At 47.8% G+C, this 22790-nt stretch overlaps 1 protein-coding gene across 1 annotated transcript in view; it reads right to left on the minus strand.

Annotated features, from left to right (window-relative positions):
* gbe1a (glucan (1,4-alpha-), branching enzyme 1a) overlaps window positions 1-22790 on the minus strand; it is a 177107-nt gene that overhangs the window by 105978 nt on the left and 48339 nt on the right. Inside the window, exons 4-5 of the mRNA XM_052520135.1 lie at window positions 17995-18120; window positions 15614-15749 (exon numbers count right to left, since the gene is read on the minus strand). Of these exons, the coding sequence (XP_052376095.1) occupies window positions 15614-15749; window positions 17995-18120 (262 nt within the window). The remainder of the gene's footprint in view (window positions 1-15613; window positions 15750-17994; window positions 18121-22790) is intronic.

Raw genomic sequence — 22790 nt, forward strand, 5'->3', positions numbered from 1 at the left:
GGGGTTTTACAGGGTTAATGTCCTCCACCTAAACAATGATCAGAACACTGGGGTTTTACAGGGTTAATGTCCTCCACCTCTGTTACTAAACAATGATCAGAACACTGGGGTTTCACAGTGTTAATGTCCTCCACCTAAACAATGATCAGAACACTGGGGTTTTACAGGGTTAATGTCCTCCACCTCTGTTACTAAACAATGATCAGAACACTGGGGTTTTACAGGGTTAATGTCCTCCACCTCTGTTACTAAACAATGACCAGAACACTGGGGTTTCACAGTGTTAATGTCCACCACCTCTGTTACTAAACAATGACCAGAACACTGGGGTTTCACAGTGTTAATGTCCTCCACCTCTGTTACTAAACAATGACCAGAACACTGGGGTTTCACAGTGTTAATGTCCACCACCTCTGTTACTAAACAATGATCAGAACACTGGGGTTTCACAGTGTTAATGTCCTCCACCTCTGTTACTAAACAATGATCAGAACACTGGGGTTTCACAGTGTTAATGTCCTCCACCTCTGTTACTAAACAATGATCAGAACACTGGGGTTTCACAGTGTTAATGTCCTCCACCTCTGTTACTAAACAATGACCAGAACACTGGGGTTTCACAGTGTTAATGTCCACCACCTCTGTTACTAAACAATGACCAGAACACTGGGGTTTCACAGTGTTAATGTCCACCACCTCTGTTACTAAACAATGACCAGAACACTGGGGTTTCACAGTGTTAATGTCCTCCACCTCTGTTACTAAACAATGATCAGAACACTGGGGTTTCACAGTGTTAATGTCCTCCACCTCTGTTACTAAACAATGATCAGAACACTGGGGTTTCACAGGGTTAATGTCCTTCACCTCTGTTACTAAACAATGATCAGAACACTGGGGTTTCACAGTGTTAATGTCCTCCACCTCTGTTACTAAACAATGATCAGAACACTGGGGTTTCACAGTGTTAATGTCCTCCACCTCTGTTACTAAACAATGATCAGAACACTGGGGTTTCACAGGGTTAATGTCCTCCACCTAAACAATGATCAGAACACTGGGGTTTTACAGTGTTAATGTCCTCCACCTCTGTTACTAAACAATGATCAGAACACTTGGGTTTTACAGTGTTAATGTCCACCACCTCTGTTACTAAACAATGATCAGAACACTGGGGTTTCACAGTGTTAATGTCCACCACCTCTGTTACTAAACAATGATCAGAACACTGGGGTTTTACAGTGTTAATGTCCACCACCTCTGTTACTAAACAATGATCAGAACACTGGGGTTTCACAGTGTTAATGTCCTCCACCTCTGTTACTAAACAATGATCAGAACACTGGGGTTTCACAGTGTTAATGTCCTCCACCTCTGTTACTAAACAATGATCAGAACACTGGGGTTTCACAGTGTTAATGTCCTCCACCTCTGTTACTAAACAATGATCAGAACACTGGGGTTTCACAGTGTTAATGTCCTCCACCTCTGTTACTAAACAATGATCAGAACACTGGGGTTTCACAGGGTTAATGTCCTCCACCTCTGTTACTAAACAATGATCAGAACACTGGGGTTTTACAGTGTTAATGTCCACCACCTCTGTTACTAAACAATGATCAGAACACTGGGGTTTCACAGTGTTAATGTCCTCCACCTCTGTTACTAAACAATGACCAGAACACTGGGGTTTCACAGGGTTAATGTCCTCCACCTCTGTTACTAAACAATGATCAGAACACTGGGGTTTTACAGTGTTAATGTCCACCACCTCTGTTACTAAACAATGATCAGAACACTGGGGTTTCACAGTGTTAATGTCCTCCACCTCTGTTACTAAACAATGATCAGAACACTGGGGTTTTACAGGGTTAATTCCACCTCTGTTACTAAACAATGACCAGAACACTGGGGTTTTACAGGGTTAATGTTCCACCTAAACAATGATCAGAACACTGGGGTTTTACAGGGTTAATGTCCTCCACCTCTGTTACTAAACAATGATCAGAACACTGGGGTTTCACAGTGTTAATGTCCTCCACCTAAACAATGATCAGAACACTGGGGTTTTACAGGGTTAATGTCCTCCACCTCTGTTACTAAACAATGATCAGAACACTGGGGTTTTACAGGGTTAATGTCCTCCACCTCTGTTACTAAACAATGATCAGAACACTGGGGTTTCACAGTGTTAATGTCCACCACCTCTGTTACTAAACAATGACCAGAACACTGGGGTTTCACAGTGTTAATGTCCTCCACCTCTGTTACTAAACAATGACCAGAACACTGGGGTTTCACAGTGTTAATGTCCACCACCTCTGTTACTAAACAATGATCAGAACACTGGGGTTTCACAGTGTTAATGTCCTCCACCTCTGTTACTAAACAATGATCAGAACACTGGGGTTTCACAGTGTTAATGTCCTCCACCTCTGTTACTAAACAATGATCAGAACACTGGGGTTTCACAGTGTTAATGTCCTCCACCTCTGTTACTAAACAATGACCAGAACACTGGGGTTTCACAGTGTTAATGTCCACCACCTCTGTTACTAAACAATGACCAGAACACTGGGGTTTCACAGTGTTAATGTCCACCACCTCTGTTACTAAACAATGACCAGAACACTGGGGTTTCACAGTGTTAATGTCCTCCACCTCTGTTACTAAACAATGATCAGAACACTGGGGTTTCACAGTGTTAATGTCCTCCACCTCTGTTACTAAACAATGATCAGAACACTGGGGTTTCACAGTGTTAATGTCCTCCACCTCTGTTACTAAACAATGACCAGAACACTGGGGTTTCACAGTGTTAATGTCCACCACCTCTGTTACTAAACAATGACCAGAAACACAGTGTTAATGTCCACCACCTCTGTTACTAAACAATGATCAGAACACTGGGGTTTCACAGTGTTAATGTCCACCACCTCTGTTACTAAACAATGATCAGAACACTGGGGTTTCACAGTGTTAATGTCCTCCACCTCTGTTACTAAACAATGACCAGAACACTGGGGTTTCACAGTGTTAATGTCCTTCACCTCTGTTACTAAACAATGATCAGAACACTGGGGTTTCACAGTGTTAATGTCCTCCACCTCTGTTACTAAACAATGACCAGAACACTGGGGTTTCACAGTGTTAATGTCCTTCACCTAAACAATGATCAGAACACTGGGGTTTCACAGTGTTAATGTCCTTCACCTAAACAATGATCAGAACACTGGGGTTTCACAGTGTTAATGTCCTTCACCTCTGTTACTAAACAATGATCAGAACACTGGGGTTTCACAGGGTTAATGTCCTTCACCTAAACAATGATCAGAACACTGGGGTTTCACAGTGTTAATGTCCTCCACCTCTGTTACTAAACAATGATCAGAACACTGGGGTTTCACAGTGTTAATGTCCTCCACCTCTGTTACTAAACAATGATCAGAACACTGGGGTTTTACAGTGTTAATGTCCTCCACCTCTGTTACTAAACAATGACCAGAACACTGGGGTTTCACAGTGTTAATGTCCTCCACCTCTGTTACTAAACAATGATCAGAACACTGGGGTTTCACAGTGTTAATGTCCTCCACCTCTGTTACTAAACAATGATCAGAACACTGGGGTTTCAGTGTTAATGTCCTCCACCTCTGTTACTAAACAATGATCAGAACACTGGGGTTTCACAGTGTTAATGTCCACCACCTCTGTTACTAAACAATGATCAGAACACTGGGGTTTCACAGGGTTAATGTCCTCCACCTCTGTTACTAAACAATGATCAGAACACTGGGGTTTCACAGTGTTAATGTCCACCACCTCTGTTACTAAACAATGATCAGAACACTGGGGTTTTACAGTGTTAATGTCCACCACCTCTGTTACTAAACAATGATCAGAACACTGGGGTTTCACAGGGTTAATGTCCTCCACCTAAACAATGATCAGAACACTGGGGTTTTACAGTGTTAATGTCCTCCACCTCTGTTACTAAACAATGATCAGAACACTGGGGTTTTACAGTGTTAATGTCCACCACCTCTGTTACTAAACAATGATCAGAACACTGGGGTTTCACAGTGTTAATGTCCACCACCTCTGTTACTAAACAATGATCAGAACACTGGGGTTTTACAGTGTTAATGTCCACCACCTCTGTTACTAAACAATGATCAGAACACTGGGGTTTCACAGTGTTAATGTCCTCCACCTCTGTTACTAAACAATGATCAGAACACTGGGGTTTCACAGTGTTAATGTCCTCCACCTCTGTTACTAAACAATGATCAGAACACTGGGGTTTCACAGGGTTAATGTCCTCCACCTCTGTTACTAAACAATGATCAGAACACTGGGGTTTTACAGTGTTAATGTCCACCACCTCTGTTACTAAACAATGATCAGAACACTGGGGTTTCACAGTGTTAATGTCCTCCACCTCTGTTACTAAACAATGACCAGAACACTGGGGTTTCACAGGGTTAATGTCCTCCACCTCTGTTACTAAACAATGATCAGAACACTGGGGTTTTACAGTGTTAATGTCCACCACCTCTGTTACTAAACAATGATCAGAACACTGGGGTTTCACAGTGTTAATGTCCTCCACCTCTGTTACTAAACAATGATCAGAACACTGGGGTTTTACAGGGTTAATGTCCTCCACCTCTGTTACTAAACAATGACCAGAACACTGGGGTTTCACAGTGTTAATGTCCTCCACCTAAACAATGATCAGAACACTGGGGTTTTACAGGGTTAATGTCCTCCACCTCTGTTACTAAACAATGATCAGAACACTGGGGTTTTACAGGGTTAATGTCCTCCACCTCTGTTACTAAACAATGACCAGAACACTGGGGTTTCACAGTGTTAATGTCCACCACCTCTGTTACTAAACAATGACCAGAACACTGGGGTTTCACAGTGTTAATGTCCTCCACCTCTGTTACTAAACAATGACCAGAACACTGGGGTTTCACAGTGTTAATGTCCACCACCTCTGTTACTAAACAATGATCAGAACACTGGGGTTTCACAGTGTTAATGTCCTCCACCTCTGTTACTAAACAATGATCAGAACACTGGGGTTTCACAGTGTTAATGTCCTCCACCTCTGTTACTAAACAATGATCAGAACACTGGGGTTTCACAGTGTTAATGTCCTCCACCTCTGTTACTAAACAATGACCAGAACACTGGGGTTTCACAGTGTTAATGTCCACCACCTCTGTTACTAAACAATGACCAGAACACTGGGGTTTCACAGTGTTAATGTCCACCACCTCTGTTACTAAACAATGATCAGAACACTGGGGTTTCACAGTGTTAATGTCCTTCACCTCTGTTACTAAACAATGATCATAACACTGGGGTTTCACAGTGTTAATGTCCTCCACCTCTGTTACTAAACAATGACCAGAACACTGGGGTTTCACAGTGTTAATGTCCTTCACCTCTGTTACTAAACAATGATCAGAACACTGGGGTTTCACAGTGTTAATGTCCTCCACCTCTGTTACTAAACAATGACCAGAACACTGGGGTTTCACAGTGTTAATGTCCTTCACCTAAACAATGATCAGAACACTGGGGTTTCACAGTGTTAATGTCCTTCACCTCTGTTACTAAACAATGATCAGAACACTGGGGTTTCACAGGGTTAATGTCCTTCACCTAAACAATGATCAGAACACTGGGGTTTCACAGTGTTAATGTCCTTCACCTCTGTCACTAAACAATGATCAGAACACTGGGGTTTCACAGGGTTAATGTCCTTCACCTCTGTTACTAAACAATGATCAGAACACTGGGGTTTCACAGTGTTAATGTCCTTCACCTCTGTCACTAAACAATGATCAGAACACTGGGGTTTCACAGTGTTAATGTCCTCCACCTCTGTTACTAAACAATGATCAGAACACTGGGGTTTCACAGTGTTAATGTCCTTCACCTCTGTTACTAAACAATGATCAGAACACTGGGGTTTCACAGTGTTAATGTCCTTCACCTCTGTTACTAAACAATGATCAGAACACTGGGGTTTCACAGGGTTAATGTCCACCACCTAAACAATGATCAGAACACTGGGGTTTCACAGTGTTAATGTCCACCACCTCTGTTACTAAACAATGACCAGAACACTGGGGTTTCACAGTGTTAATGTCCTCCACCTCTGTTACTAAACAATGATCAGAACACTGGGGTTTCACAGTGTTAATGTCCTCCACCTCTGTTACTAAACAATGATCAGAACACTGGGGTTTCACAGGGTTAATGTACACCACCTCTGTTACTAAACAATGATCAGAACACTGGGATTTCACAGTGTTAATGTCCTCCACCTCTGTTACTAAACAATGACCAGAACACTGACTGCCTTCAGCTCATCTGCAATGTAGAGACCGGTGTGTCTGTTGAGGTGGAGATGATGTACTTAATTATTCCTTGCCCAGGAACATTCAACCACCTATCAGAGATGATTGCAATAGTCTGCTTTCTCTATGATTGGCTTGACTTTCACTTGAGCTCTGCATCCAGCAAATGAGTAGATAAAGCATGTCTGGTTGGAGGGGTGTCTGCTGGACGAAGAATGTTCAGAAATCTCTTCCAATACACATAGTCTGTGAGCATCAGAGGTGAACCAGTTGCATACACAGCTTGAGCAAGACATTCATCAGCATCTCTGACTACGTTCCTCCACTGAGTCAAAAAACCTTCTGATTCCAGGAGGACCATGAGTTGTTGCTATCGATAAGGTGTCTGATTCATCCTTTTCACCTCGAATAGAAGTAGAGGGACTTTTGTCAGAGGTTGCTTGTTGTGAGAGCTGAGGGAACTTTATGCACTTGGCCAGATGATTCTGCATCTTTGTTGCATTCTTCACATATGATTTGGCACAGTATTTGCAAATGTACACAGCTTTTCCTTCTACATTAGCTGCAGTGAAATGTCTCCACACATCAGATAGGGCCCGTGGCATTTTCCTGTAAAGATTTGAAAACAACAAATACAATCCCACGTACAGATAAATATTTAAGCAGTTAGATTAAACAACTCCTTTGTAAGATAAATGTTTTTAAATAAAACATGTATGGAAACAGGTGTATTAACACCTCAGCAGGCTAAACCATACTAAAACATACTAAAACACAACATGGTATTTTAAATAGAACATGTATGGAAACAGGTGAATCAACACTCCTCGGCAGGCTCAACCAAACTAAAACACAACATGGTAATAAAAACAAACGAGCAGAAATTGTTTAGAAAAGTTAGAAATTATTTAAACACACTTTGCTCTATGCTACTATTTACTAGTTAACAAAAAAATCATTTATGTCATAAAATATATTCACCCCACCCAGTACTGTATTCAAAATTTACCAGAAAGCATGTAGTCCTTGGCTCAGACAGTGTAAACATTCCACCACGGAACATTATACCACGGAACATTCTACCACGGAACATCCTGCCGCAGCAGGAATCTCCACCCCATGCAGCCGACTAAGTTTTTCAAACTCCAAACCTCCACGAGCGGCCATTACAGCCAGCCCCTCCCACTGGATACGGCCTAGAGAAAAACAACCTTAACTATCCCACCACCCCTACACGTGCTTAGTGATAGTGAGACAAATATAACCTTAAAACAACCTCAACTATCCCCACCACCCCTACACGTGCTTAGTGATAGTGAGACAAATATAACCTTAAAACAACTCAACATGTATATATTTACACACCAAAACACAGAGTGAAAAGAATTCCAGTCGCTCCCACAATCACTCCTGCTTCCCGACTCACTCCCAGCATGCACTCTGACAAGACAGAGAGTAACCCCCCAAAAAAACTAAAATAATGATTTTCCAGAGAAGATCCAGATCTCAGGGAATTAGACCAAAGTTCTCAATTGGTACAAAATATATAGAATACTGCACACTACAATTACTGAGGTTTAAATATATAGAGTACTGCACGCTACAATTACTGAGGTTTAAATATATAGAGTACTGTATACTACAATTACTGAGGTTTAAATATATGGAGTACTGTACACACTACAATTACTGAGGTTTAAATATATAGAGTACTGTACACACTACAATTACTGAGGTTTAAATATATAGAGTAATGCACACACTACAGTTACTGAGGTTTAAATATATAGAGTACTGCACGCTACAATTACTGAGGTTTAAATATATAGAGTACTGTACACACTACAATTACTGAGGTTTAAATATATAGAGTACTGTACACACTACAATTACTGAGGTTTAAAATAAGCTCAACTGGAATCCTTAATGATGCAGTGAATGAACTGAGAGGGAAAGCACGCATGGCATTCTACGCCATTAAAAAGCCAATCGAAATACCTATTATAATTTAGCTAAAACTAATTGAATGTGTCATTGAACCAATTGCACTTTCTGGCAGCGAGGTGTGGGGTCCACTTTATGGCAGTGAGGTGTGGGGTCCACTTTATGGCAGTGAGGTGTGGGGTCCACTTTATGGCAGTGAGGTGTGGGGTCCACTTTATGGCAGCGAGGTGTGGGGTCCACTTGCAAAACAAGATTTCATCAAATGGGACAAACACCCCATTGAAACCCTGCATGCAGAGTTCTGTTATATTACCCTCCATGTCCAGAGGAAAACTACAAACACTGAATGCAGGGCAGAATTAGGCCAATATCCACGAAGAATAAAAACAACAAAAAAGAGCAATTCAGTTTTGGAAACATCTAAAATACAGTGACCCCCCTCTCATATCATTACCAAGCCCTGTAATGCCTCTCATATCATTACCAAGCCCTGTAATGCCTCTCATATCATTACCAAGCCCTGCAATGCCTCTCATATCATTACCAAGCCCCGCAATGCCTCTCATATCATTACCAAGCCCTGCAATGCCTCTCATATCATTACCAAGCCCTGTAATGCCTCTCATATCATTACCAAGCCCCGCAATGCCTCTCATATCATTACCAAGCCCTGCAATGCCTCTCATATCATTACCAAGCCCCGCAATGCCTCTCATATCATTACCAAGCCCCGCAATGCCTCTCATATCATTACCAAGCCCCGTAATGCCTCTCATATCATTGCCAAGCCCCGTAATGCCTCTCATATCATTACCAAGCCCCGCAATGCCTCTCACATCATTACCAAGCCCCGCAATGCCTCTCATATCATTACCAAGCCCTGCAATGCCTCTCATATCATTACCAAGCTCTGCAATGCCTCTCATATCATTACCAAGCCCTGCAATGCCTTTCATATCATTACCAAGCTCTGCAATGCCTCTCATATCATTACCAAGCCCTGCAATGCCTCTCATATCATTACCAAGCCCTGCAATGCCTCTCATATCATTATCAAGCCCTGCAATGCCTCTCATATCATTACCAAGCCCTGCAATGCCTCTCATATCATTACCAAGCCCCGCAATGCCTCTCATATCATCACCAAGCCCTGCAATGCCTCTCATATCATTACCAAGCCCTGCAATGCCAAGAGCTGAGCAAAGAAAAGAGTCCTCTCATCCAGCTGGTCCTGGGGCTGAGTTCACTAACCTGTTCTACTAACACACTGAAGCCTCAGTCCTCTCATCCAGCTGGTCCTGGGGCTGAGTTCACTAACCTGTTCTACTAACACACTGAAGCCTCAGTCCTCTCATCCAGCTGGTCCTGGGGCTGAGTTCACTAACCTGTTCTACGAACACACTGAAGCCTCAGTCCTCTCATCCAGCTGGTCCTGGGGCTGAGTTCACTAACCTGTTCTACTAACACACTGAAGCCTCAGTCCTCTCATCCAGCTGGTCCTGGGGCTGAGTTCACAAACCTGTTCTACTAACACACTGAAGCCTCAGTCCTCTCATCAAGCTGGTCCTGGGGCTGAGTTCACTAACCTGTTCTACTAACACACTGAAGCCTCAGTCCTCTCATCCAACTGGTCCTGGGGCTGAGTTCACAAACCTGTTCTACTAACACACTGAAGCCTCAGTCCTCTCATCAAGCTGGTCCTGGGGCTGAGTTCACTAACCTGTTCTACTAACACACTGAAGCCTCAGTCCCCTCATCCAGCTGGTCCTGGGGCTGAGTTCACTAACCTGTTCTACTAACACACTGAAGCCTCAGTCCTCTCATCCAGCTGGTCCTGGGGCTGAGTTCACTAACCTGTTCTACTAACACACTGAAGCCTCAGTCCCCTCATCCAGCTGGTCCTGGGGCTGAGTTCACTAACCTGTTCTACTAACACACTGAAGCCTCAGTCCTCTCATCAAGCTGGTCCTGGGGCTGAGTTCACTAACCTGAATCAACGCTCAGGATGAAGACAGACAGCACATCTCAGGGTAGAGACGGACTGACCATCAGTATGGAGCACACCCACCCCACAGGGCTCTAATGAGAGAGACCGACACCCACCCCACAGGGCTCTAATGAGAGAGACCGATACAGACCCCACAGGGCTCTAATGAGAGAGAGACAGACACCCACCCCAAAGGGCTCTAATGAGAGAGAGACACCCACCCCACAGGGCTCTAATGAGAGAGACCGACACAGACCCCACAGGGCTCCAATGAGAGATAACGACACAGACCCCACAGGGCTCCAATGAGAGAGACCGACACAGACCCCACAGGGCTCCAATGAGAGAGACCGACACCCACCCCACAGGGCTCTAATGAGAGAGACCGACACAGACCCCACAGGGCTCTAATGAGAGAGACCGACACCCACCCACAGGGCTCTAATGAGAGAGACCGACACCCACCCACAGGGCTCTAATGAGAGAGACCGACACCCACCCCACAGGGCTCTAATGAGAGAGACCGACACAGACCCCACAGGGCTCTAATGAGAGAGACCGACACAGACCCCACAGGGCTCTAATGAGAGAGACCGACACAGACCCCACAGGGCTCTAATGAGAGAGACCGACAGACCCCACAGGGCTCTAATGAGAGAGACCGACACAGACCCCACAGGGCTCTAATGAGAGAGACCGATACAGACCCCACAGGGCTCTAATGAGAGAGACAGACACCCACCCCACAGGGCTCTAATGAGAGAGACCGACACAGACCCCACAGGGCTCTAATGAGAGAGACCGACACAGACCCCACAGGGCTCTAATGAGAGAGACCGACACAGACCCCACAGGGCTCTAATGAGAGAGACCGACACCCACCCCACAGGGCTCTAATGAGAGAGACCGACACAGACCTCACAGGGCTCTAATGAGAGACAGACAGATCTCACAGGGCTCTAATGAGAGACAGACAGACCTCACAGGGCTCTAATGAGAGAGACCGACACAGACCCCACAGGGCTCTAATGAGAGAGACCGACACAGACCCCACAGGGCTCTAATGAGAGAGACCGACACAGACCCCACAGGGCTCTAATGAGAGAGACCGACACAGACCCCACAGGGCTCTAATGAGAGAGACCGACACAGACCCCACAGGGCTCTAATGAGAGAGACAGACACCCACCCCACAGGGCTCTAATGAGAGAGACCGATCACAGACCCCACAGGGCTCTAATGAGAGAGACCGACACAGACCCCACAGGGCTCTAATGAGAGAGACCGACACCCACCCCACAGGGCTCTAATGAGAGAGACCGACACAGACCTCACAGGGCTCTAATGAGAGACAGACAGATCTCACAGGGCTCTAATGAGAGACAGACAGACCTCACAGGGCTCTAATGAGAGAGACCGACACAGACCCCACAGGGCTCTAATGAGAGAGACCGACACAGACCCCACAGGGCTCTAATGAGAGAGACCGACACAGACCCCACAGGGCTCTAATGAGAGAGACCGACACAGACCCCACAGGGATCTAATGAGAGAGACCGACACAGACCCCACAGGGCTCTAATGAGAGAGACCGACACAGACCCCACAGGGCTCTAATTAGAGAGACCGACACAGACCCCACAGGGCTCTAATGAGAGAGACCGACACAGACCCCACAGGGCTCTAATGAGAGAGACCGACACAGACCCCACAGGTCTCTAATGAGAGAGGCCGACACAGACCCCACAGGGCTCTAATGAGAGAGACCGACACAGACCCCACAGGGCTCTAATGAGAGAGACCGACACAGACCCCACAGGGCTCTAATTAGAGAGACCGACACAGACCCCACAGGGCTCTAATGAGAGAGACCGACACCCACCCCACAGGGCTCTAATGAGAGAGACCGACACAGACCCCACAGGGCTCTAATGAGAGACAGACAGACCTCACAGGGCTCTAATGAGAGACAGACAGACCTCACAGGGCTCTAATGAGAGAGACCGACACAGACCCCACAGGGCTCTAATGAGAGAGGCCGACACAGACCCCACAGGGCTCTAATGAGAGAGACCGACACCCACCCCACAGGGCTCTAATGAGAGAGACCGACACAGACCCCACAGGGCTCTAATGAGAGACAGACAGACCTCACAGGGCTCTAATGAGAGACAGACAGACCTCACAGGGCTCTAATGAGAGAGACCGACACAGACCCTACAGGGCTCTAATGAGAGGCCGACAGACCCCACAGGGCTCTAATGAGAGACAGACCCAGACCTAATGAGAGGCCGACAGACCCCACAGGGCTCTAATGAGAGGACGACAGAATTCACAGGGCTCTAATGAGAGACAGAGACCTCACAGGGCTCTAATGAGAGACCGACAGACCTCACAGGGCTCTAATGAGAGACCGACAGACCCCACAGGGCTCTAATGAGAGACCGACAGACCCCACAGGGCTCTAATGAGAGACAAACCCAGACCTAATGAGACACAGGGCTCTAATGAGAGAGGCCGACACAGACCCCACAGGGCTCTAATGAGAGAGACCGACACCCACCCCACAGGGCTCTAATGAGAGAGACCGACACAGACCCCACAGGGCTCTAATGAGAGACAGACAGACCTCACAGGGCTCTAATGAGAGACAGACAGACCTCACAGGGCTCTAATGAGAGAGACCGACACAGACCCCACAGGGCTCTAATGAGAGGCCGACAGACCCCACAGGGCTCTAATGAGAGACAGACCCAGACCTAATGAGAGGCCGACAGACCCCACAGGGCTCTAATGAGAGGACGACAGAATTCACAGGGCTCAAATGAGAGACAGAGACCTCACAGGGCTCTAATGAGAGACCGACAGACCTCACAGGGCTCTAATGAGAGACCGACAGACCCCACAGGGCTCTAATGAGAGACCGACAGACCCCACAGGGCTCTAATGACAGACAAACCCAGACCTAATGAGACACAGGGCTCTAATGAGAGAGACCGACAGACCCCACAGAGCTCTAATGAGAGAGACCGACACACCTAATGAGAGAGACCGACAGACCTCACAGGGCTCTAATGAGAGAGACCGACACAGACCCCACAGGGCTCTAATGAGAGAGACTGACAGACCCCACAGGGCTCTAATGAGAGAGACCGACAGACCCCACAGGGCTCTAATGAGAGACAAACCCAGACCTAATGAGACACAGGGATCTAATGAGAGACCGACAGACCTCACAGGGCTCTAATGAGAGACAAACCCCGACCTAATGAGACACAGGGCTCTAATGAGAGAGACCGACAGACCCCACAGAGCTCTAATGAGAGAGACCGACACACCTAATGAGAGAGACCGACAGACCTCACAGGGCTCTAATGAGAGAGACCGACAGACCCCACAGGGCTCTAATGAGAGAGACCGACAGACCCCACAGGGCTCTAATGAGAGACAAACCCAGACCTAATGAGACACAGGGCTCTAATGAGAGACCGACAGACCTCACAGGGCTCTAATGAGAGACAAACAGACCTCACAGGGCTCTAATGAGAGACAAACCCAGACCTAATGAGACACAGGGCTCTAATGAGAGAGACCGACAGACCCCACAGAGCTCTAATGAGAGAGACCGACACACCTCACAGGGCTCTAATGAGAGAGACCGACACAGACCCCACAGGGCTCTAATGAGAGAGACCGACAGACCCCACAGGGCTCTAATGAGAGACCGACAGACCTCACAGGGCTCTAATGAGAGACCGACAGACCTCACAGGGCTCTAATGAGAGAGACTGACAGACCCCACAGGGCTCTAATGAGAGACAGACCCCACAGGGCTCTAATGAGAGACTGACAGACCCCACAGGGCTCTAATGAGAGACTGACAGACCCCACAGGGCTCTAATGAGAGACCCCACAGGGCTCTAATGAGAGACCTCACAGGGCTCTAATGAGAGACCCCACAGGGCTCTAATGAGAGACCCCACAGGGCTCTAATGAGAGACCCGACAGGGCTCTAATGAGAGACCCCACAGGGCTCTAATGAGAGACCGACAGACCTCACAGGGCTCTAATGAGAGACCCCACAGGGCTCTAATGAGAGACCTCACAGGGCTCTAATGAGAGACCCCACAGGGCTCTAATGAGAGACCCCACAGGGCTCTAATGAGAGACCCCACAGGGCTCTAATGAGAGACTGACAGACCCCACAGGGCTCTAATGAGAGACCCCACAGGGCTCTAATGAGAGAGACCGACACAGACCCCACAGGGCTCTAATGAGAGAGACCGACAGACCCCACAGGGCTCTAATGAGAGACCGACAGACCTCACAGGGCTCTAATGAGAGACCGACAGACCTCACAGGGCTCTAATGAGAGAGACTGACAGACCCCACAGGGCTCTAATGAGAGACAGACCCCACAGGGCTCTAATGAGAGACAGACCCCACAGGGCTCTAATGAGAGACTGACAGACCCCACAGGGCTCTAATGAGAGACTGACAGACCCCACAGGGCTCTAATGAGAGACCCCACAGGGCTCTAATGAGAGACCTCACAGGGCTCTAATGAGAGACCCCACAGGGCTCTAATGAGAGACCCCACAGGGCTCTAATGAGAGACCCCACAGGGCTCTAATGAGAGACCGACAGACCTCACAGGGCTCTAATGAGAGACCCCACAGGGCTCTAATGAGAGACCTCACAGGGCTCTAATGAGAGACCCCACAGGGCTCTAATGAGAGACCCCACAGGGCTCTAATGAGAGACCGACAGACCCCACAGGGCTCTAATGAGACACTGGAGCAGCTTCAGTAGCAGGTTCATCCTCACCCAGACGTTCCACAGAGAGGTTTAGAGGATGAAGTGTTTCCTGTTGTCTTCCTGTTGTGAACAGTTCTCCTCCAGAGTAGAAAACAGAATCATACTACGGGAGTCTTAACGTGGTCGTTTCCCATGACCTTGTCCTTATTGACGAGATGGGATCGATACTACCGTACCCTACTCTCCTCTGTTCATCTCTCTTCTCCTTCCCAACGTCCCGTTACAGGTGCTGAATGTAATGGCCACACAGTAAACTCATGTCCTTCTAGAAGATGAACATGAAGTAAATAGACGAGGAAAGTTTGTGGATAAACAGCACTTTTGGCATCTTCCGTTTCCCCAACTATCTCCATAAGAGTTAACGTGGACTGCAGCTAAACCCCGCCTCTAGATCAACAGCACTTTTTCTATGTCTGTTTCCCTCATCAGCTTCATTCAGACACCTTACGGTAAACTTTTGGGGCATTGCTGTTTCCATACCCACCCAGGTCTTTGACTTTGGGCAGGACGTTGAGGGTGAAGTTGGTGTAGGTGGCGATCTCTTCCGCAGGTGAGGCGATGCCAACGTGAGCTTCGTATATACGCAGAGACCTGGGACGCTTAGGACGGGTGTGTTGGTGCTACAGAGGAGAGGGCGTGAGAGACAGACAGAGACAGAGACAGACAGACAGAGACAGACAGACAGACAGAGAGAGACAGGGAGAGACAGGGAGAGACAGGGAGAGACAGGGAGAGACAGGGAGAGACAGGGAGAGACAGGGAGAGACCGGGAGAGACCGGGAGAGACCGGGAGAGACAGGGAGAGACCGGGAGAGACAGGGAGAGACAGGGAGAGACAGGGAGAGACAGGGAGAGACAGGGAGAGACAGGGAGAGACAGGGAGAGACAGGGAGAGAGGAGGAGAGAGGAGGAGAGAGGAGGAGAAAAGTTACTGAGGGGGTAAATTAGTTTGGTTGAGCGTCACTGTTCATCTCACATCAGCTAAGAAAGAAACACTCACAAACAAACATTTGTTCAACAGAAATGTTGTGAAACCACAGGAGCCTTGTATCAGGCTACGCTTCACACACTGGTACCACAGGGCCCCGAGACAACAGTACCACAGGGCCCCGAGACAACAGTACCACAGGGCCCCGAGACAACAGTACCACAGGTACTACAGAGAGCTAGGAGGGAGGGAAAATGGTGGGAAGGAGTAAAGGAGAGAGAATAGAGAGAGATGAGAGAGAAAGAGAGCGAGGTTAGTTTTACATCCCCCAGGGAATAACTGAGAAACAGTCCAACTCAAACTGCTTTCATGACCAACTGCTTCTGTCTGGGTATGTTTCTCTGTCTATAAACCTGACGCAACAGCTGAAGAGGAGGGGGGGGGGAGAAGAGGAGGAGAGCAGAGTTGGGGAGAAGAAGAAGGGAGAAGAAGAAGGGAGAGCAGAGGGGGGAGAGCAGAGGGGGAGAGCAGAGGGGGAGAAGAGGGGAGAGAAGAGGGGAGAGAAGAGGGGAGAGAAGAGGAGGGAGATAAGAGGAGGGAGATAAGAGGAGGGAGATAAGAGGAGGGAGATAAGAGGAGGGAGATAAGAGAGGGGAGAGAAGAGGAGGAGAGAAGAGGAGGAGAGAAGAGGAGGAGAGAAGAGAGGGGAGAGAAGAGGAGGGAGAGAAGAGGAGGGAGAGAAGAGGAGGGAGAGAAGAGGAGGGAGAGAAGAGGGGGAGAGAAGAGGGGGAGAGAAGAGGGGGAGAGAGAGGGGGGGGAGAGGGGGAGAGAAGGGGGGAGAGAAGGGGGGAGAGAAGGGGGGGAGAGAAGGGGGGAGAAGGGGGGAGGGGGGAGAGAAGGGGGAGAGAAGGGGGGAGAGAAGGGGGGAGAGAAGGGGGGAGAGAGGGGGGAGAGAAGGGGGAGAGAAGAGGGGGGGAGAAGAGGGGGAGAGAAGAGGGGGAGAGAAGAGGGGGAGAGAAGAGGGGGAGAGAAGAGGGGGAGAGAAGAGGGGGAGAGAAGAGGGGGAGAGAAGAGGGGGGAGAAGAGGGGGAGAGAAGAGGGGGAGAGAAGGAGGAGGGAGAGCAGGAGGAGGGAGAGCAGGAGGAGGAGAGCAGAGGAGGAGATTAGAGGAGGAGATTAGAGGAGGAGATTAGAGGAGGAGAGCAGAGGAGGGAGAGCAGGAGGAGGAGAGCAGAGGAGGAGGAGAGCAGAGGAGGAGGAGAGCAGAGGAGGAGGAGAGCAGAGGAGGAGGAGAGCAGAGGAGGAGGAGAGCAGAGGTGGGAGAGCAGAGGAGAAGAGCAGAGGAGAGCAGGAAGAGAGGACAGGAGGAGAGGACAGGAGCAGTTGACAGGAGGAGAGAAGCGGGGAGAGCAGAAGGGTGGAGACCAGAGGGGATAGAGAGCAGAGAAGAGCAGGAGGAGAGAGGAGGAGAGGACAAGAAGAGAGGAGGAGAGGACAGGAGGAGAGGACAGGAGGAGAGGAGGAGAGGACAGGAGGAGAGAGGAGGAGAGGACAGGAGGAGAGGACAGGAGGAGAGGACAGGAGGAGAGGACAGGAGGAGAGGACAGGAGGAGAGGACAGGAGGAGAGGACAGGAGGAGAGGACAGGAGGAGAGGACAGGAGGAGAGGACAGGAGGAGAGGACAGGAGGAGAGGACAGGAGGAGAGGGAAGGATTCTTTATTAATCGGTACATAAACATGTCTCCATTAGCAACACAAACATCAGAAGCCTCATGCTGCCGAGCTTCCAGTGAAGAGCTCCTTCACATCGGGGTGTCTGGGTGTCTGCCTGGGAAATGTTAATAGCACTTCATTAAAAGGAGGAAGCTTTCTGCAATGAGAGGCTTCTCACAATGCTAGAGGACACACACACACATACACACACACACAGTACATACCAGGAAAGGCCTAATTGGGTCCCAGTGTATCCAGTCGTAGGTGTTGGAGTCCACATGTTTGTGACAGTATTTGGCCCACGGAGAGATACGGAATAACTCCTCCCCTTCTGACGTCAGTACCACTAGCTGATTGGACAAAAGGAAATTACATCAGAGGCGAGCAGAGACGAGAAGGATATTTATCTACCAACAAGACACCAAAAATATTCAATACTTTATATATAATAAAGTAAAAATACTTTAAAAACACAGAATTAAAAGTTTGATCTGAACAGTCTAATTTTAAAACGTCTTGAAGGATCCATTCAACCAAATCAGAAGGGCGGGCTGACGTTTTGTGTTTTGCGAAGCAGCTAGCTAGCCAAGCAGGGCTAGCTAGCCAAGCAGGGCGCTAGCTAGCCAAGCAGGGCGCTAGCTACTAGCTAGCCAAGCAGGGCGCTAGCTAGCCAAGCAGGGCGCTAGCTACTAGCTAGCCAAGCAGGGCGCTAGCTAGCCAAGCAGGGCGCTAGCTAGCTAGCCAAGCAGGGCGCTAGCTAGCCAAGCAGAGCGCTAGCTAGCCAAGCAGGGCGCTAGCTACTAGCTAGCCAAGCAGGGCGCTAGCTAAGCAGGGCGCTAGCTAGCCAAGCAGGGCGCTAGCTAGCAATTTTGCTGCCGTTAACACCCCGTCTTTAGTCAGATGTTGGACAACCTTCTAGAACTGGCTAGTTTTCTGTCTGCTGTTGTATCTGAACGTCCCGTCTTTAGTCAGCTGTTGGAAACTGGTTTTGTCTCGTCTCTCCTTTACGGCCGTTGTATCTGAACTGGGCTTTAGAGAACTAGGGGTCTGTCAGATCTAGATCCCTCTCTTAAGACTGGTGGACAAGAGATGTACAGATCAATCCTTTTCTCTCTCCTCTAGTTTTAGTACGGTTGAGATGAACAGACCCTCCTCTCCTCTAGTTTTAGTACGGTTGAGATGAACAGACCAGCCTCTCCTCTCCTCTAGTTTTAGTACGGTTGAGATGAACAGACCAGCCTCTCCTCTCCTCTAGTTTTAGTACGGTGGAGATGAACAGACCAGCCCCTCTCCTCTCCTCTAGTTTTAGTACGGTTGAGATGAACAGACCAGCCTCTCCTCTCCTCTCCTCTAGTTTTAGTACGGTGGAGATGAACAGACCAGCCTCTCCTCTCCTCTAGTTTTAGTACGGTTGAGATGAACAGACCAGCCCCTCCTCTCCTCTCCTCTCTAGTTTTAGTACGGTTGAGATGAACAGACCAGCCCCTCCTCTCCTCTAGTTTTAGTACGGTTGAGATGAACAGACCAGCCTCTCCTCTCCTCTCCTCTAGTTTTAGTACGGTGGAGATGAACAGACCAGCCTCTCCTCTCCTCTCCTCTAGTTTTAGTACGGTGGAGATGAACAGACCAGCCTCTCCTCTCCTCTAGTTTTAGTACGGTTGAGATGAACAGACCAGCCTCTCCTCTCCTCTAGTTTTAGTACGGTTGAGATGAACAGACCAGCCCCTCCTCTCCTCTCCTCTAGTTTTAGTACGGTTGAGATGAACAGACCAGCCTCTCCTCTCCTCTAGTTTTAGTACGGTGGAGATGAACAGACCAGCCCCTCCTCTCCTCTCCTCTAGTTTTAGTACGGTTGAGATGAACAGACCAGCCTCTCCTCTCCTCTAGTTTTAGTACGGTGGAGATGAACAGACCAGCCTCTCCTCTCCTCTAGTTTTAGTACGGTGGAGATGAACAGACCAGCCTCTCCTCTCCTCTAGTTTTAGTACGGTTGAGATGAACAGACCAGCCTCTCCTCTCCTCTAGTTTTAGTACGGTTGAGATGAACAGACCAGCCTCTCCTCTCCTCTCCTCTAGTTTTAGTACGGTGGAGATGAACAGACCAGCCTCTCCTCTCCTCTAGTTTTAGTACGGTTGAGATGAACAGACCAGCCTCTCCTCTCCTCTAGTTTTAGTACGGTTGAGATGAACAGACCAGCCTCTCCTCTCCTCTAGTTTTAGTACGGTTGAGATGAACAGACCAGCCTCTCCTCTCCTCTAGTTTTAGTACGGTTGAGATGAACAGACCAGCCCCTCCTCTCCTCTCCTCTAGTTTTAGTACGGTTGAGATGAACAGACCAGCCTCTCCTCTCCTCTAGTTTTAGTACGGTTGAGATGAACAGACCAGCCCCTCCTCTCCTCTCCTCTAGTTTTAGTACGGTTGAGATGAACAGACCAGCCTCTCCTCTCCTCTAGTTTTAGTACGGTTGAGATGAACAGACCAGCCTCTCCTCTCCTCTAGTTTTAGTACGGTTGAGATGAACAGACCAGCCTCTCCTCTCCTCTAGTTTTAGTACGGTTGAGATGAACAGACCAGCCTCTCCTCTCCTCTAGTTTTAGTACGGTTGAGATGAACAGACCAGCCTCTCCTCTCCTCTAGTTTTAGTACGGTTGAGATGAACAGACCAGCCTCTCCTCTCCTCTCCTCTCTAGTTTTAGTACGGTTGAGATGAACAGACCAGCCTCTCCTCTCCTCTAGTTTTAGTACGGTTGAGATGAACAGACCAGCCTCTCCTCTCCTCTCCTCTAGTTTTAGTACGGTTGAGATGAACAGACCAGCCTCTCCTCTCCTCTCCTCTCTAGTTTTAGTACGGATGCGATGTCCCCTGGCAATGTATGTTTCCCCGTGGAAAAAAACAACTCTTATATCTTTACTTTCAACACACACTTTCCTCGTGGCTAAATCCCCAGGTAGCTGTATAGACTTGCCACAGTGGCAAGATAAACCCTTCTAGCGTTCTATACATCCAGTTAAAAGTTCATAAAGAGTATCACACACACACACACACACATTAAAAAAAACATGATCAAATATTAATTTGTGAATAATTACTGGTCCAGTGATGCTGAACAGATGAGGTGATTTAAAGAGCTACTGAAGACATATTGAACAGTGGTGCGTGTGCACGTGCACGTGCGCGTGTGTGCGTCAGTGTGTGTGCGTGTGTGTGTGTGCGCCAGTTTGCTACGGGTTCATTTTCATGTGATATGCGTTTGAACATAAGGCACACAGAGGTGTACAGGGTCTGAGATAAACAGACACCCTGCCAACGGTCCCTTGGGAGGGGGGAGAGATTTGGGGCACAATTAAATATTTACCAACTAGCTGACTGTTAGGAGTTGTCAGAGTGGAGAAAGTAGAGTCCCCTGGGGCGAAGTCGAGCCTGAACTGACATAGATGCAGTCTGGCTGGGAAATATATACGTTTGTTGGTGGAGTATTTAAGAATGGAAGTACGTGAAAGGATGAGTCACACGAGGCAGAGTACAAAATTATTGGTCAGAGACGGAAACTCAGTTCTAGTTTATTTTGGAGGTTGTTCTTATAATAAAATGTTTGTTTTGGAGGTTGTTCTTATAATAAAATGTTTGTTTTAAAAGACGAGTGAGTGACAGAGCAAAAGAAGGAGGGTTTGCAAGAGGAGAATAGAATGTGAGTGAGGGTTTAAACGCAGTGAGGGTTTGAAACGCAGTGAGGGTTTGAAACGCAGTGAGGGTTTGAAACGCAGTGAGGGTTTGAAACGCAGTGAGGGTTTAAACGCAGTGAGGGTTTAAACGCAGTGAGGGTTTAAACGCAGTGAGGGTTTAAACGCAGTGAGGGTTTAAACGCAGTGAGGGTTTAAACGCAGTGAGGGTTTAAACGCAGTGAGGGTTTAAACGCAGTGAGGGTTTAAACGCAGTGAGGGTTTAAACGCAGTGAGGGTTTAAACGCAGTGAGGGTTTAAACGCAGTGAGGGTTTAAACGCAGTGAGGGTTTAAATGCAGTGAGGGTTTAAACGCAGTGAGGGTTTAAACACAGTGAGGGTTTAAACACAGTGAGGGTTTAAACACAGTGAGGGTTTAAACGCAGTGAGGGTTTAAACACAGTGAGGGTTTAAACACAGTGAGGGTTTAAACACAGTGAGGGTTTAAACACAGTGAGGGTTTAAACTGTGCACAGCATGACATATGATTCTGTCCCCTGCATTGAGACCCCAGCCAGTCCAATCCACCGACCATTCTGTTAGCTCACCGTCTCTGTGTGTGTATATATAGGAGGGAGGAAACAGATGGACCCAGCAGAGCTGAACAACGTCCCGTGTGCCAACACTGATAGGCTGTTATTGTGTTGTGTGCGCGTGGTGTGTGTATGTTGTTTGTACACACAACAGGGCAACCTGTGCCAAGCTCCCTCCCATTCCCAGTTACAAATCGGCCCCCTAGCAGTACTTCGGCCCCCTAGCAGTACTTCGGCCCCCTAGCAGTACTTCGGCCCCCTAGCAGTACTTCGGCCCCCTAGCAGTACTTCGGCCCCCTAGCAGTACTTCGGCCCCCTAGCAGTACTTCGGCCCCCTAGCAGTACTTCCCGTCTCCTTAAGTTGCTCCGTTCCCATGTCATCATTCACTACCCCTCGTAGTGTTGAATGGATAACCAAGTGGGTGCCAATCAATAACAATATCTTTCAATAGATGGAGCATTACAGAAATCACAATAACACAAAACATGATTAGATAATCTCATCCGTCAACGAGGTACTTTACCACACAAGAGAAGATTGAGTAGAAAGAGGATGGTTTATATCGAGTTTATAAAAGACAGAGTTAAGGGTAGCGTTTATATCGAGTTTATAAAAGACAGAATTAAGGGTAGCGTTTATATCGAGTTTATAAACGACAGTGCTTTTCTCTCTCTTTTTAAATCCTCATGTTGTTTAACACGTATTGTGTCGGCCTGCTAGGGACCGGTTTCAGTGTACTAAGTTCTAATCAATAGCCCATAAATA

Source organism: Oncorhynchus keta, chromosome 6 (assembly GCF_023373465.1).
Source record: "Oncorhynchus keta strain PuntledgeMale-10-30-2019 chromosome 6, Oket_V2, whole genome shotgun sequence".
Classification (NCBI taxonomy): domain Eukaryota; kingdom Metazoa; phylum Chordata; class Actinopteri; order Salmoniformes; family Salmonidae; genus Oncorhynchus; species Oncorhynchus keta.